Source organism: Halichoerus grypus, chromosome 7, assembly GCF_964656455.1.
Source record: "Halichoerus grypus chromosome 7, mHalGry1.hap1.1, whole genome shotgun sequence".
NCBI lineage: Eukaryota > Metazoa > Chordata > Mammalia > Carnivora > Phocidae > Halichoerus > Halichoerus grypus.
In genome coordinates, this window is record NC_135718.1 from 154862518 (window position 1) to 154876471 (window position 13954).

Consider the following 13954-nt stretch of genomic DNA (forward strand, 5'->3'; position numbering starts at 1 on the left):
TGGAGCGGAAGCAGAATGGGAACCCGGGGGGAAGGTCGGGCAGGGCTGCGGAGCCAGCGGGGGCTGCCGAGGGCGGGGCGGCGGAGCTGCGCGGCTCCGCTACTGACCGGGAAGGCGGCGCCGCCTCTGCTGGGGACGCAGCGGGCCCGGGGCCCCAGAGGCTGGGCGGGGCTGGGGTCGGGCCCCTGGCCCGGGGAGGCCGGCCGAGCCCCTACTCTGCACCGGGCCCGCGGGCCGACGCCGGCTCCCGGGGTGCCCCGCGCAGCCCCGCCCCGCCCCCGCCCCCTCTGCACAGGGCCCGCGGGCCGACGCCGGCTCCCGAGGTGCACCGCGCAGCCCCGCCCCGCCCGCCCCCTCTGCACCGGGCCTGCGGGCCGACGCCGGCTCCCGGGGTGCACCGCGCAGCCCCGCCCCCGCCCCCGCCCCGCCCCCGGCCCTGGGCAGGACCTGCTGCCGCCCAAGCTGGGGAGCGCAGCGTGTCGCGGGAGAGCGGGGAGGGCGGCCCCGCAGCCGGTGGCGCCCCGGCTTCTCCCCGCCAGAAGGTCTCGGACCCCAGGACCCCTCCCCTCTTCCTCCCACCCTCCTCGCCTTTATCCTCCCCGCCCTTCCCGGGGTTCTCGACCGCGGCCTCTCCTCACGCCTGGACCTGCCCTTCTCGGCACCCCTGTTCTCCAGGGAGATGCGATGAGCCGGCGCCTCTGCGTCCTCATCGCCGTCCCGGGCACGGTGCCCGTCCGGTGCCCGCGGTGGGGAGGGAGCCCCCCGCGACCCCTCCGCGACGCCCCTCCCTTGGGCCCCCGCCCAGCTGGAGGCCCTGGGCCATGCCCCAGGGGACCCATCCGGGCGGTGGGCTCTAGAGCAAAGAGGGTGGAGAGGAGGGAGGACGGGGCCTTGGGCGCCTCTGAGATGCTCCCAAGTGCCAGTGGAGGCCGAGCGAGGCGCAGGCAACCGGGCAGCAGGCATGATGCCCTCGCCCACTGACTCCAGCCGCTCGCTGACCAGCCGACCCAGCACCCGGGGCCTTACCCACCTCCGCCTCCACCGACCCTGGCTGCAGGCCCTGCTCACGCTGGGGCTGGCCCAGGTGCTCCTGGGTGTCCTGGTGGTCACCTTCAGCATGGTGGCCTCCTCTGTCACCACCACGGAGAGCATCAAGAGGTCCTGCCCATCTTGGGCTGGATTCTCGGTGAGTTGGGTGCACAGTCCTTGGGGGGGGGTAGGCTCCTGGGGCCCCGCCCCTCCACACTAGCTGCCAGTCCAAATGCTGGCCTCTCCTCCCTCTTCTGGGCGGCTGTCTTCTTACAGGGCTGGGCACACCCTGTGGTGAGGGGCTCACTCATGTGCCTCCCCCTTGCCAGGCTGAGCCTGTGCCCACTCTGTCCCCAGCTGGCATTCTCCGGGGTGGTTGGCGTTGTGTCTTGGAAGCGGCCATTCACTTTAGTGGTAGGTGTTAGGGTCTGGTGCCCACTGGGAGGCAGGTGCCCAGCACCTGAGGGGATGCCCGCATGTACCCCCGAGGAGGGGGGGGACTGGCTGTGCAGTTCATGCCAGGCAGGCATGGATGTGTGTGAAGGGGGTGCCCCATCCGTGGTAGAGGGTACCCCTGAGGGCCCCCCGCCCTGAGTGTGCACTTGCTTCCCCCAGATCTCCTTCTTCTCCCTGCTTTCGGTGCTCTGTGTCATGCTCAGCATGGCTGGCTCTGTTCTCTCCTGTAAGAATGCTCAGCTGGCCCGGGACTTCCAAGACTGCTCCATGGTGAGACTGAGGAGGGAGGGCCGGAAAGAACTGCTGGGCGGAGTGTGCGGGACACCGGGTTTGTCCTGACTTCGCCCTCCCCTCTGCCACTCAGGAAGGAAAGGTCTGTGTGTGCTGCCCCTCCGTCCCCCTACTCCGGCCCTGTCCAGAGTCAGGGCAGGAACTGAAAGTTGCCCCTAACTCCACCTGTGACGAAGCCCGAGGAGCCCTCAAGGTGAGCGTGCACTCCCCGCCTCAGCCATTCCTTTCCCCCCCACCATCTCCCTGGTTTTCACCTTTGCCTCCCCTTCTGGAGTCCTCACAGGCCCAGAACTTGTGGGATTCCCCCTCCCCAGACCCCGCTCACACCCCTCTTTCTCTCTGGCTTTCAGAACCTGCTGTTCAGCGTCTGCGGGATCACCATTTGTGCCGCCGTCATCTGCACCCTCTCTGCTATTGTCTGCTGCATCCAGATCTTCTCCCTGGATCTCGTGCACACGGTGAGAGGCGGGCCAGGGCCAACGGCAAGCAGGTGTGATGCGGGGCAGGGGTGTGTGTGCCGGGCCTGGGCTTGAGGGGATGGTGGCTGCGGCGCTGGCTCTGAGCCTCAGGGGCTGTGGGTCATGTATTAGGCACATATAGTGTAGGGATGTTTAGGGGGGTTCACGGAAGGATGAGGAGGGGAAGGGGGGGAGCGAGAAAAATATGTGATGTCAGCTCAGAGAGCGGACATTAAATGGGACTACAAGTTGGGTGAAGTCCAGAAGATCCTAGGTGGGGACGAGGATAAAGGGTTGATGTTCTAGTGGGGGCAGAGAACAGATGGCAATTCTGGATGTAGATGGGGCCATAAGTGGAGGACTTTCTGGATGATTGGGGCAGAGAGAGAAGAGGAGCTGGTTCTGGCTGAGGGAGGAGGCAGGACCAGGAGAATGTGGAGGAGTCTGGGAGCCTAGGAGCTGCATTCCCAGAAACCAGGCCTGCCGATCTGCTTGCTCCCCAGCAGCTGGCCCCTGAGCGCTCAGTCTCAGGCCCCCTGGGGCCTCTGGGCTGTACGTCGTCACCCCCAGCTCCTCTCCTACACACCATGCTGGACTTGGAGGAATTCGTACCACCGGTGCCCCCTCCGCCCTACTATCCCCCAGAGTACACCTGCAGCTCAGAAACAGATGCACAGAGGTGAGGCCTGGTGGAGTCCTGCTGGGGAAACCGAGCAGGGGGCCAGGGCTGCAGCCTGGATTGCTGGGGAGGGAGCTCTGTGGAGTAGGAGTGCTCTTCCAGGCTCTTTCCTCTCCCTCATCCTGCCAGCATCACCTACAATGGCTCCATGGACAGTCCGGTGCCCTTGTACCCTACGGATTGCCCCCCTTCTTATGAGGCTGTCATGGGGCTACGAGGAGACAGCCAGGTGAGAGCAGGGCTCGGTGTGGCCTGGGGAGCTGGTGAGAGAACCTGAAAAGCTGAGGGAGCTGCTGTCACTGGACAAAGAAAACAGTAGTCCTCACGGTCTTTGTGGCACCTGGTCTTCCTAGAGCCCGGGGGTGGGGATGGGGGGGACTATTATTTCTATTTTACAGATGTGGAAACTGAGGCCCACATAACTGACCTGGACAGGGTGGCAAAGCTGGACTGAAAGCTAGGTCTTCAGAGCTCTGTCCAGCACACAGCACATGGGGTGGCCACATTAGCCTGTCGGGCTGGCCCCCTGACGCTCGCGTTTTCTGCAGGCCACTCTGTTTGATCCTCAGCTTCACGATGGCTCCTGCATCTGTGAGCGGGTGGCCTCCATTGTAGACGGTGAGCAAAATGGGGAGGGGGGCAAGGGCTGGGCTGCCTGCGAGAGCAGAGCTGGGCGGGGCGCTGGACTTGACCTGCCTCCTCTGAGGTCGCTCTGGAGGCAGCGTGGCCGCTGAGGGGCTGCGAAAAGACTGGCGCCCCCCCACGCCCTCCTGCCGCCCACAGTGTCCATGGACAGCGGGTCTCTGGTGCTGTCGGCCATCGGTGACCTCCCTGGGGGCTCGAGCCCGTCGGAGGACTCGTGCCTGCTGGAGCTGCAGGGCTCCGTGCGCTCCGTCGACTACGTGCTCTTCCGCTCCATTCAGCGCAGCCGCGCCGGCTACTGCCTCAGCCTGGACTGCGGCCTGCGCGGCCCCTTTGAGGACAGCCCCCTGCCGCGGCGACCCCCGAGGGCCGCCCGCTCCTATTCCTGCTCGGCCCCCGAGGCCCCACCCCCGCTGGGGGCCCCCACGGCCGCCCGCAGCTGCCACCGGCTGGAGGGCTGGCCGCCCTGGGTGGGACCCTGCTTCCCCGAGCTGAGGCGGCGGGTCCCCCGGGGAGGCAGCCGGGGAGGCGGCCGGCCCGCTGCGGCCCCTCCCGCCTGCGCCCCCACTCGCCGCTTCAGCGACAGCTCAGGTTCCCTCACCCCCCCGGGGCACCGGCCTCCTCATCCGGCTCCCCGACCACCGCTGCAGCTGCCGCGGTCCCACAGTGACCCAGGCATCACCACCTCCAGCGACACCGGTGAGCATCCCCCCGCCAAAGGTTCAGGAGCGCACAGGCAGGGGAGTTAGAGGGCCAGGGGTGCCCGCCAGGATTTAGGACACCGTGGAGGTCCCCAAGGAGGAAGAAGGGGTGAGTTCACTCCTGCAGTAGACACTTCTGAGTGCTCACCTCTAAAAACCCACCATCAGTAGCTGAAGGGCTAAAACCAAACTCCACAGCTCCCAGCTGGGGCTAGTTACCCACCCTCTCCAAGCCTCGGCTTCCTGCCTGTTCATGGGGCGCAGTAGCGGCCCCTCGGCCCAGGTGCTCGAGTTACTGAGGAATGAGGTGATGCGATAGAATTTTAGCACTGGCCTTGTGTGCCAAGTACTGGGGGGACTGGGGGGGATGCAGCCACCAACCAGACCGCCTTAGTTCCTGTCTAGCTGGGCTCTACCATCGGGTTTCTGGCAGATGTAGGCAGAGGGGATGCCTGCTCGGTTGAGGGTGGAGTGTGGGGGCTGGGAAAGCTCCTCCGGGCTTGAGTCTCGCCTGGAGGGCGTGTCCACTGGGCCCTTCCAGTCCCTCCCTCTCCTCCCCAGCTGACTTCAGGGACCTTTATACCAAAGCGCTCGAGGAAGAAGCTGCTTCCGTTTCCTCTGCAGATACAGGTCAGGCGTGTGATTGGTACCGAGGTGGGGGGAGGCGGTTATGGGAGTTTTGCCTGGCCCTCCGTGCACCTCCCTTCCCACCTTCTCTGTCTCCAGGGCTCTGCTCTGAAGCCTGCCTCTTCCGTCTAGCCCGCTGCCCTTCGCCCAAATTGCTACGTGCCCGCTCAGCTGAGAAACGGCGCCCCGTGCCCACCTTTCAAAAGGTCCCCCTGCCCTCGGGCCCGGCACCTGCCCACTCCCTGGGAGACCTGAAGAGCAGCTGGCCAGGCCGAGGCTTGGTCACTCGTTTCTTCCAGATGTCCAAGAAGGCCCCAGACCCCAGTGGGAATGGGGCCCATGGGCTTAAGCAGGTAGGAGTTAGGGGAGTCTGGGAAGATAACCAGGAAAGCCTGGAGCTTCAGGCTGAGCCACGCTGATGCCCTGTCCTGTGTCCGCCTCTAGGTGCCCCGGAGCCCATGGGGCCGGCCAGGCCGAGAGAGCCTCCACCTTCGAAGCTGTGGCGACCTGAGCTCCGGCTCTTCCCTGCGGCGCCTCCTGTCCGGCCGCCGGCTGGAGCGTGGTACCCGCCCCCACAGCCTCAGCCTCAGTGGGGGCAGCCGGGAGACCGGGCTCTGACCTGGGCTTCTTGCCACTCTGAACAGCTCCAGATGAATGCTGGGCCCATAGGCACCAGCTGGTTGGGACCAACCAGCACCCCATGCACCGGCTGACACAAAAAGAAACCCGCTGAACACCCCCAGAAGTATCCCTTTGCCTCCTACCTCTGGGAGCTCCTCCTGCTTGCCGCTGCCTCTCAGGACGGGGAGGGCTTCTGTCCTGTGCTGCATGGGTATTTGGGTGTTCAGGCTGGCGGGGGGAGAGGCCCCTGCTTACAGCATCGGAAGAGGAAAATAAAGCCCTACCCCAGCATGAGTGAGCTCTCTGACTGGACGGGCACTCTGGCCAGGGCAAAGGCATGTCCCAGTGCTTATGCACAGGGCGCTGTGTGCCTGTGCAATGGGGTGGTAAGGCATGAAGAGTCCGAGAAATCTGGTGGCTCTCAGATCTGCCACCTCTAGCTGCATGACCGTGGGCAAATTATTTAACCTCAACTGCCTGATCCATAAAACATTGTGAAGACGAATGTTTGTAAAGCTCTTAATACACTAAATAAGGCTTCAGTAAATTTCAGGTTTCCCCCTTCTCCTCGGGGTCATTCTTTGTCACCATGGAAATTTGTTCTGGTATCTCCCATAGGTAAGAAAATCTCTCCAGACATTTATTTCCAACCGCCTATATCTCTGCTCCTTTTCATAGCAAAATGTTTTCTCTCTGCGTTTCATCCTCTTCTTAGAACACTCCCGTCAGGCTCCATCCCCCCCCTCCCTAGGCACTGCCCCTGAAAAAGTGTTCAGTAACCAAAAAGGTAAAAGACCCAATGGCCATTTCTCGGCCTGCATGTCACTTGACTCCTGAGAAACTTTGAAGCCAGATAATCCGCATCTTTTCTCTTGAATTTTGCCCTTTCTTGTGTTTGAAGACCTCATACTCCTCCTTTTCCTCTCTACCCTCTCGGTCTCCTTTGCCATATCCTCTGCCTCTGCTGGGTCGTCTGATGCCGGAGAACCCAGGGTTTTCCCCGTGGCCCTCTTCTATTTTCTGCCTGCAAGTGGTACTAGCAAAATCCATGGCTTTGAATACCGTCTGCCTGTCCATGCATAACTCTCTCCTTGGTCCCTCTCCATGAGCTCCACCCTCCAACTTGACGTGTCTGCCTGGATGTCCAATGGACGTCTCAGACTCACCGTGACCACAAATGAACCTTGAGTCCCATCCCCAGCACCTGTTCCCATCTCAATAAACTGCACCACCATTCACCTGGTTGCACATTCCAAAAGCTTGGGAATCATCCTGATTTTATTTCTTCCCTCACCCAACACAACCCAATCCCATCCTGAATTCAGGCGTCTCACCAGCTACCTCGGTAGGTTCAAGCCACGCCCCTCTCTCCCAGCTCTGAACTGGTCTATTTTCCACTCTTCCTAAAAATCTGTTCCCCACTCGGCGGAGTGCTAAGAAATCACGCCACACCAAGGTTCTGCCTGAGTCTACGGGGTTCCCGCTGTACTGAGACTACCCTCCAGACTCCCGAGCAGACTACGGGCAGGTGCACAGCCGGTCTCCCTCCGCTCCAGCCGCACGGCCTCACGCACGGGCTCGCGCACCTCCGCTGCCCGCGGCGCCCTCCGCGCCTCCGCGCCGTCACGCCGTCAGTGGCACGTCGCTCCGAGCACGGAGCACTACCCAGGATTACCTCGCGCTGTTCCGCTCCCCGCGCGAGGTCTAACAGCGACTACAGGGGCCCGCGGGGGAGGCGCGCTGCCCGCGGAGGGCGTCAGGCTGCACGGCTTCGTCAATAATTCACCAGCCGCAGGGCGGGTCAGGGCGCGGCCGGACGACAACACGGGGTAGGAGGAGCTGGAGACGGGGGTTCCCAGCGGGGCAGTTTCTGGGCACCGGACGTTCCCTGTCGCGAGGCTCCCAGAGGAGCACGCTCCGCGGGCGGGACGCGTTGAGGGAAACCACCCGCCCCGCTCGTTACGGCCGGCTCGCAGCCCAGGCGCATGCGCGCCTCTCGCCTTCCGCGCCCTTTCGCGTAGACTCCCGAATACGCTTGCGCTCCATCTGGACTGCGGTTGCTCAGCGAGAGCAGTCCGTCCTCAAGACGACCAATAGTCGTGCGGAAGGGGCCCGCGTCCCGCCTCCCAGCGATTCGAGGCCCCGCCCCGCCCCGCCCCGCCCCGCCGCCCCGCGACTCCCGCGACTCCCGCGACTCCCGCGGCTGCGCGTCAAGGGGCTGCTCCCGGCCGAGCGCCGGCTTCGCGGGCCGGTGTCCCCGCCCGGCCTCCCCGCAGTGCGGGCGGCGCCGGGGTTTCGCTTTGCCTCTGGCTGAGGCTGCTGTTTCGCCTCGGCGGTAGGCGTGTTGGATGTTGCGCTGTTGGACTGTCCCCTCTGCGTTTGCAGTCCACCTTTTCATCATCGTTGTCATTATTAATTGTAGGGATGGCCCTCTTCTGCTAATGAAGAAGAGAGAACAAGCGGGGTGGGGGCAGAGGGAGGGGGAGAAGCAGATCCCCGCCGAGCAGGGAACCCCACTCGGGACTCGATCCCACGAGCCTGGGATCATGCCCTGAGCCGAAGGCGGACGCTTCACCGACCGAGCCACCCAGGCGCCAGCGGATGAAATCTTTAAATGCTCTCCATCCACTTGTTTTTTTGAGAGGTGGAGTGGGAAGACAGTCTGTATAATTTATCCATTCTTTAGTCATTCGACAAACGTACACTGCGCACGGAACCAGCGCGAGTCTCTGGCTGCCACCGGGGATGGGGCGGGGCCGGGGGATGGGGCGCCGCCTGGGAACAGGGCGGGGTGGGGTCAGGGGCGGGGCCGGGGAATAGGGCGCCGCCGGGGATGGGGCGGGGCACCAGGATGCCTGGTCCCTACCCTCGAGGCTTACCCACCGACAAAGCAAGCACTGGTAGGAGTCATTACAGCCGTGGTGAACTACACAAGCCTCGTAGGGCTGTGAGCTTGTGTTAGCAGCATTAGCATGAAGGAGTCTGACTGGAGGAGAGGAGTGTTGCATGCTGAAGGAAGACAGTCTACGGAAGGGACGGAGAACGAGGGGAGGAGGCTGGTCTCCCTGTCTTGCAGCTGTCCCTCACAGTCTGATTTCTACACAGCAGCCAAAGTGTTATTTTGAAAATATAAATCTAATCTTGGCACTTCCCTGTACCAAACTCTCCAGTGCATTTCCATCTTAGAACAAAATTTACCAGTCATTACTGTGGTCACCAAGGCCCAGAGACTGGCAACCAACCTTTTCCTCCGAACTCCTTACTCGTCCCCTCTGTCCAGCACGCTCTACCCTTTATTGTGCTTCGTAATTCTCATGGCCACCTGAAATTATCTGTTTTTTGTCTTCCATCCCCACTCAAATATAAGCTCCCCAGGGCCAGGGACTTTATCACCCTATTCATTGCTGTATCCCCAGGACCTAGTAGAGTGGCACATAGCAGATGTTCAATTATATTATTTGTTGGGTGGGTGAATTGGGAAGCACAGAGCAAGGATGCTTAACCCAGTCAGAGGTGTCAGGAAGATGATTCTGATGGCAGTAACATTAAGTTTCAGGCCTCAATGATGAAAAGGAGTAGTTGTTCTTTTTTTTTTTTTTTCCAAGAGAGGAGAAGAAGAAAGTACTCATGGCCAAAGGGAGAGTAGAGGTGAAATGAAATATAGCCTATTGGAGGAATGTGGTTGGAGCATAAGGTGCAAATGGACAGGTGAGAAATGAAGATGGGACAAGGGGCCAGGTCCCATAACCTCTCTTAAGGGCAGTGTGGAGCCGCTGAAGGATTTTAGGAGAGAGAGAGAGACTGGATGCTTCAGAATTTGTATTTTAGTTAGAACATCCAGTTTTGGGGGAACAGATTGGAAGAGAAAATTGGAGGTTAGGAGACCAAGAGAGAGATGTTTCAGCAGTTCAGAGAAGAAATAATGGGGATAAGGGTACAGAGAGAGGACAGAGTCAAGGATGAGCCCCAGGTTCTGGGAGGAAGGGGTTGCATTCATAAGGAAAGATTGGCTGTTGTTCTGAGAGAACTTTCGGATAGCCCTCAGGGCACAGGTACTTGAGATTGCCCTGGGCCTTACCGAGAATGCTGTAGGTATTGTTGAAGAGTTGGGTAATCAAACTGACTTTATTGTAGTAATCACTTTGCAGTATATACATGTATCAAAGCATCCCACCGTCACCCTGAACTTACACACGGTGGTCTGTCAGTTATATCTCAGTAAGCCTGGCGGCAAAGGGGCTGGTTAATCAGATGAATCCAGGGATGAAGCCACACCTAGTGAGGAAGGGGCAGAACGGGTCTCGCTGCAGAGAGAGGTGATTTTTGGTGTCAGTGATCAGAAGGCGTGGTGTGTCTTCAGATCAGAAGCCAGAGCTGACCGGTAAGATTTGTTCATTGGTTCATCTAGAAAGAACTTCCTGAGCTCCTGCTCTGCGGTGCATGAATGAGAAAGTGCCCCTCGGGCTTGACGGTGCTGGTGACCTGGGTTGTGAAGGGGTCCCTGCCTGGGGAGCCTGTCTGAGGCCTCAAGGGCAAGGAGCGTGGGGCATGCTCTGCGGTCCCCAGCGCAGGAGCTCGCATGCGAGCCGAGCCCGCCGCCCCGCACGGGCCGCGCGACGTGGGGTCAGAGCTGCCGCGCCGCGGCACCAACTACTTTTGTACTTCGGCTTCTATTTCGTTCCCAGCTGCCGTCGCTGGAGCTCGGCGGAGTCCCCTGAAGCGCTCGCAAGAGGCCTGCGGAGTGCTTTGTGCACCTCGGGCGCCCCTGGCGGCCGCCCCGGCGGGCCGCCCTCGGGCAGTGGTCCTCAGCCGCCCCCTAGGGGCCGTTCTGAAAACGGGTGTCTTTCGTGGGGACCGCCCTCCGGAGGCGGTCTGAGGACTTGCAGGCGCGCGGACAGGAAAGGCGCGTTACTGTCCCGCGCGAGGAAAAACCATCTCTCGTTCCGCTTGACTCTGGAATGTTCTGCTCAACAACACATTCAAAGTAAAAATCAAAATTAAGCCTTTAAATTTAAGCAGGACTTTATCATATAATAATAAAGGGAGGGGTTGGGTTTTTTTTAAGATTTTATTTATTTATTTGACACAGAGGGAGAGAGAGAGCACAAGCAGGGGGAGAGGCAGAGGGAGAAGCAGGCTTCCCCTCAGGCAGGGAGCCTGATGCGGGGCTCGATCCCAGGACCCTGGGATCATGACCTGAGCCAAAGGCAGATGCTTAACCACTGAGCCACCCCAGGCATCCCCTTCCTTTTTTTTTTTTAAGATTTTATTTTTAAGTAATCTCTTCACCCAACGTGGGGTCCAAACCTACAGCCCCAACATCAAGAGTTGCACGCTCCACCAACTGAGCCAGCCAGGCGCCACCTTAAACATTTTGATTTATCATATATTTCATATTTTTGTAGCACAATGATAATTACATATTGTGAAAATGACATATATTACATAAATTATGTATTAATTCGTGGTCTGTTTTTGCTTCTATTAAATCCCAATTTATTCCACTTAGGTTAGTACAAGATCTGACTACATTATGTCTTCTAGATGACAGGGTGTAAACATTTACTTATTGAAAACATATTTTATAATAAAAATTTGTCCCATTATTCTTTCTTTTTATTCCAATTAAGGTAACTGTATTGATTCTTTTAAAGTTTGTGTATAAGTGAGTCCTCTTTTAAGATTTTATTTACTTATTTGAGAAAGAGAGAGAACACAAGCAGGGGAGCTGCAGGCAGAGGGAGAAGCAGACTCCCCACCGAGCAGGGAACCCGATGAGGCACTCGATGCGGGACTCGATCCCAGGACGCTGGGATCATGACCTGAGCCGAAGGCAGATGCTTCACCGACTGAGCCACCCAGGCGCCCTATAAGTAAGTCCTCTTATCTTTACATTCATTCCAGCACAGGAACAAGTGTGTTAGGAAATACTTGTTATGGAGAGGAGTGCTCAGGCTTTGGGGCTGAGACCTCCCGGGATGGAGAGCGGAGCTGAGCTGCCCCTCCCAGCTGAGAGTCAGTCGTCCTTGCCCCCCTGGGGAGTTCTCGAGGTGGGCTCACTGGGAAGCTGCAGGCCTTGAGCCCTGCCCTTGGAAAAAAGGATCCAGAGATGCTACCACGTAGCCAGCATCAGCAGCCAACACGGGCTTCAACTTGGGTGAGAAGAACACACCGTGAACACACGGGACGACTTAAAGCAACGCGAGCACCGCAGCTTTTGAAAATAACCAGCACCTCGCATGGCGTCTGGCGCACCAGAGGTGCTCAGGAAATACGTGGAGCATGTCGTGGGATTCTGGACATGAATCCAGTGTCTGCCACGGAATGGCCACTGGACTTTGGGCAATTTAATTACCTTTCAGAGTCTTAGGTTCCTCATCTTTAAAATGGGGAAAACAGGGGCGCCTGGGTGGCTCAGTCCATTAAGTGTCCGACTTGGAATTTCGGCTCAGGTCATGATCTCAGGGTCGTGGGATCAAGCCCCACATCAGGCTCCGGGCTCAACATGGAGTCTGCTGGTTGCCACCCCCCCTCCCCCAGCTCCCCTTCTCTCTCTCTGTCTCTAAAATAAATAAGTAAATAAAATCCAAAAAATAAATAAGATGGGGAAAATCGTAGTATCTGCCTTGTGAGAACAAAATGAGGCCGCGAACATAAAGTAGCATAGAATAAGCACTCCATAAATATTAGCTCTTATTATAACCAATTTTATTTATTTGTTTATTAATTTATTTTATTTATTTGCTTTTTTTTAAGTAATCTCTACACCCATCATGCGGCTTGAACCCGCGACCCCGAGATCAAGAGTCACACACTACACAGACTGAGCCAGCCAGGTGTCCCACCAACTTTATTTAAAAAATAAAATATAGGGGCGCCTGGGTGGCTCAGTCGTTAAGCGTCTGCCTTCGGCTCAGGTCATGATCCCGGGGTCCTGGGATCGAGTCCCACATCGGGCTCCCCGCTCAGCGGGAAGCCTGCTTCTCCCTCCCCCACTCCCCCTGCTTGTGTTCCTGCTCTCGCTATGTCTCTCTCTGTCAAAAAAATAAATAAAATCTTTAAAAAAAATAAAAAATAAAAAATAAAATAAAATATAAAAGCCTCAAGAGCAAATCACATTGTGAGAGAAATCTGAAAGATGAGATGGTGTCTGTGCTGGAAAAATAATTTTTTAGGACTTTTATTTTTTTAAGCAATCTACACTCAGCATGGGGCTCAAACCCACAACCCCAAGATCAAGACTCACATTCTCCGGGCCTGGGCCAGCCGGCCACCCCCATGCTGGAGAACGTTGACATTCAAACTGAAGGGTAAGACGAAGAAACAGCAGACTTACAAACTCTGCGCCTGCCCAGTGACACAGGACGGGGCCGGGGGCTCTGCGGCTACGAGCGAGCCGGCAGGCAGGGCCAGATGCAGTCCACGCTCCACACCTGCTGTGGAATGAGTGAACCGGAGGGCCCTAAGGTGTCGGGTGTCTATGCCCCCGCCTCCCCCAGCAAGGCCTCTGTAGGAGCAGCACTTCCTGGAGAAGCAGGAAGCTGAGTGGGGCAGGTGCTGACCTGCTGATGCGGATTCAGTTCAGTTCAACACTTTGGCACCTGCCCACTCTGCTTGGCCATCTGCATGGACTGAGTAAGACGTGCCTTCACGGAATTAAACACAGACCTCACCTGTTGCAATATTTGGTGCCAAGCAGTGCACTAGACACGCATTATTGTGCTTAGAGCTCTCAACAATTCTGTGACGTTGAGTTGCCACTCCCTTTCCTTTTTTCACAGCCTTGGGGGGAGGGGCGCAGATGCCCAGACCCTGTCCCAGGCACCTGTACCCCCACCACCGCCACCTGTCCTCCCGGGCACCTGCCCTCCTGAGCACCTGCCCGTGCTGCTTCTAAATAGACTCTAGAAACCCTCATGGACTCTACTCATCCTCCTCTGGGCCGAACGAAGCCAATGCCCTTTCTGCCCTGAGAGAGGGAGCTGGGTCGATGTCCTCCCGGCCAGGAGAGTAGGACGGAGAAGGGCTACGAGCTGGGTTCTCCACACGCAAAGACTCACTGCTTCTTTTGGGGGGCGAAACTACTCCCAAACAAGACTGAAAATGTGTGGGGAAAAACCACTGGAAAGCTCTGCGCCGCAAGAAGATCATAACCATTTCTCTTGAACCACTTTAGCGCCGTCCCCCGCTACCACAAATTATGCAGTCGAGTTTCCCACATTTGGGGAAATCGCAGGGGTCAGCACATCAGGAGTGCAACGAATATGGCTCAGCGTGATGAAGACGTTGATTGAAGGTCGAACACCCAGTACGTGGCAGAGCTGGGACTCAGACCCGGCTTGTCTCCCTGAGACGAGGCTCAGTGTTCTAGGAACCTAGAAGAAAGAATCAATTTTTTTTTTTTTTTTAAAGATTTTATTTATCTATTTGACAGAGACAGAGATAGCGAC

At 58.2% G+C, this 13954-nt stretch overlaps 1 protein-coding gene across 7 annotated transcripts; it reads left to right on the forward strand.

Annotated features, from left to right (window-relative positions):
* The first annotated feature begins 414 nt into the window (after positions 1–414).
* ENTREP3 (endosomal transmembrane epsin interactor 3) lies at positions 415–6068 on the forward strand. 7 transcript variants are annotated; one of them, XM_036124408.2, is made up of 12 exons: positions 415–1186; positions 1387–1443; positions 1645–1755; positions 1850–1969; positions 2127–2234; positions 2738–2913; positions 3043–3142; positions 3462–3531; positions 3697–4254; positions 4818–4886; positions 4983–5236; positions 5328–6068. In XM_036124408.2, exons 1-12 carry the CDS (start codon positions 962–964, stop codon positions 5499–5501), a joined length of 2022 nt encoding a protein of 673 aa, XP_035980301.1. In that variant the 5' UTR covers positions 415–961; the 3' UTR covers positions 5502–6068. The 7 variants fall into 7 exon arrangements, with proteins under 7 accessions (XP_035980301.1, XP_035980305.1, XP_077934699.1 ...); XM_036124412.2 differs by having other exon boundaries at positions 5016–5236; XM_078078573.1 differs by having other exon boundaries at positions 4845–4886.
* Positions 6069–13954: the final 7886 nt, after the last annotated feature.

What these genes read in the sequence shown, in the direction of transcription:
- ENTREP3 (XM_036124408.2), top strand. Translation starts at nt 962, where the DNA reads ATGATGCCCTCGCCCACTGACTCCAGCCGCTCGCTGACCAGCCGACCC. An exon ending in CATCTTGGGCTGGATTCTCG is followed by an intron (nt 1,187 to 1,386) that starts GTGAGTTGGGTG and finishes CTCTGTCCCCAG; the next exon opens with CTGGCATTCTCCGGGGTGGT. An exon ending in CGTTTCCTCTGCAGATACAG is followed by an intron (nt 4,887 to 4,982) that starts GTCAGGCGTGTG and finishes CTCTGTCTCCAG; the next exon opens with GGCTCTGCTCTGAAGCCTGC.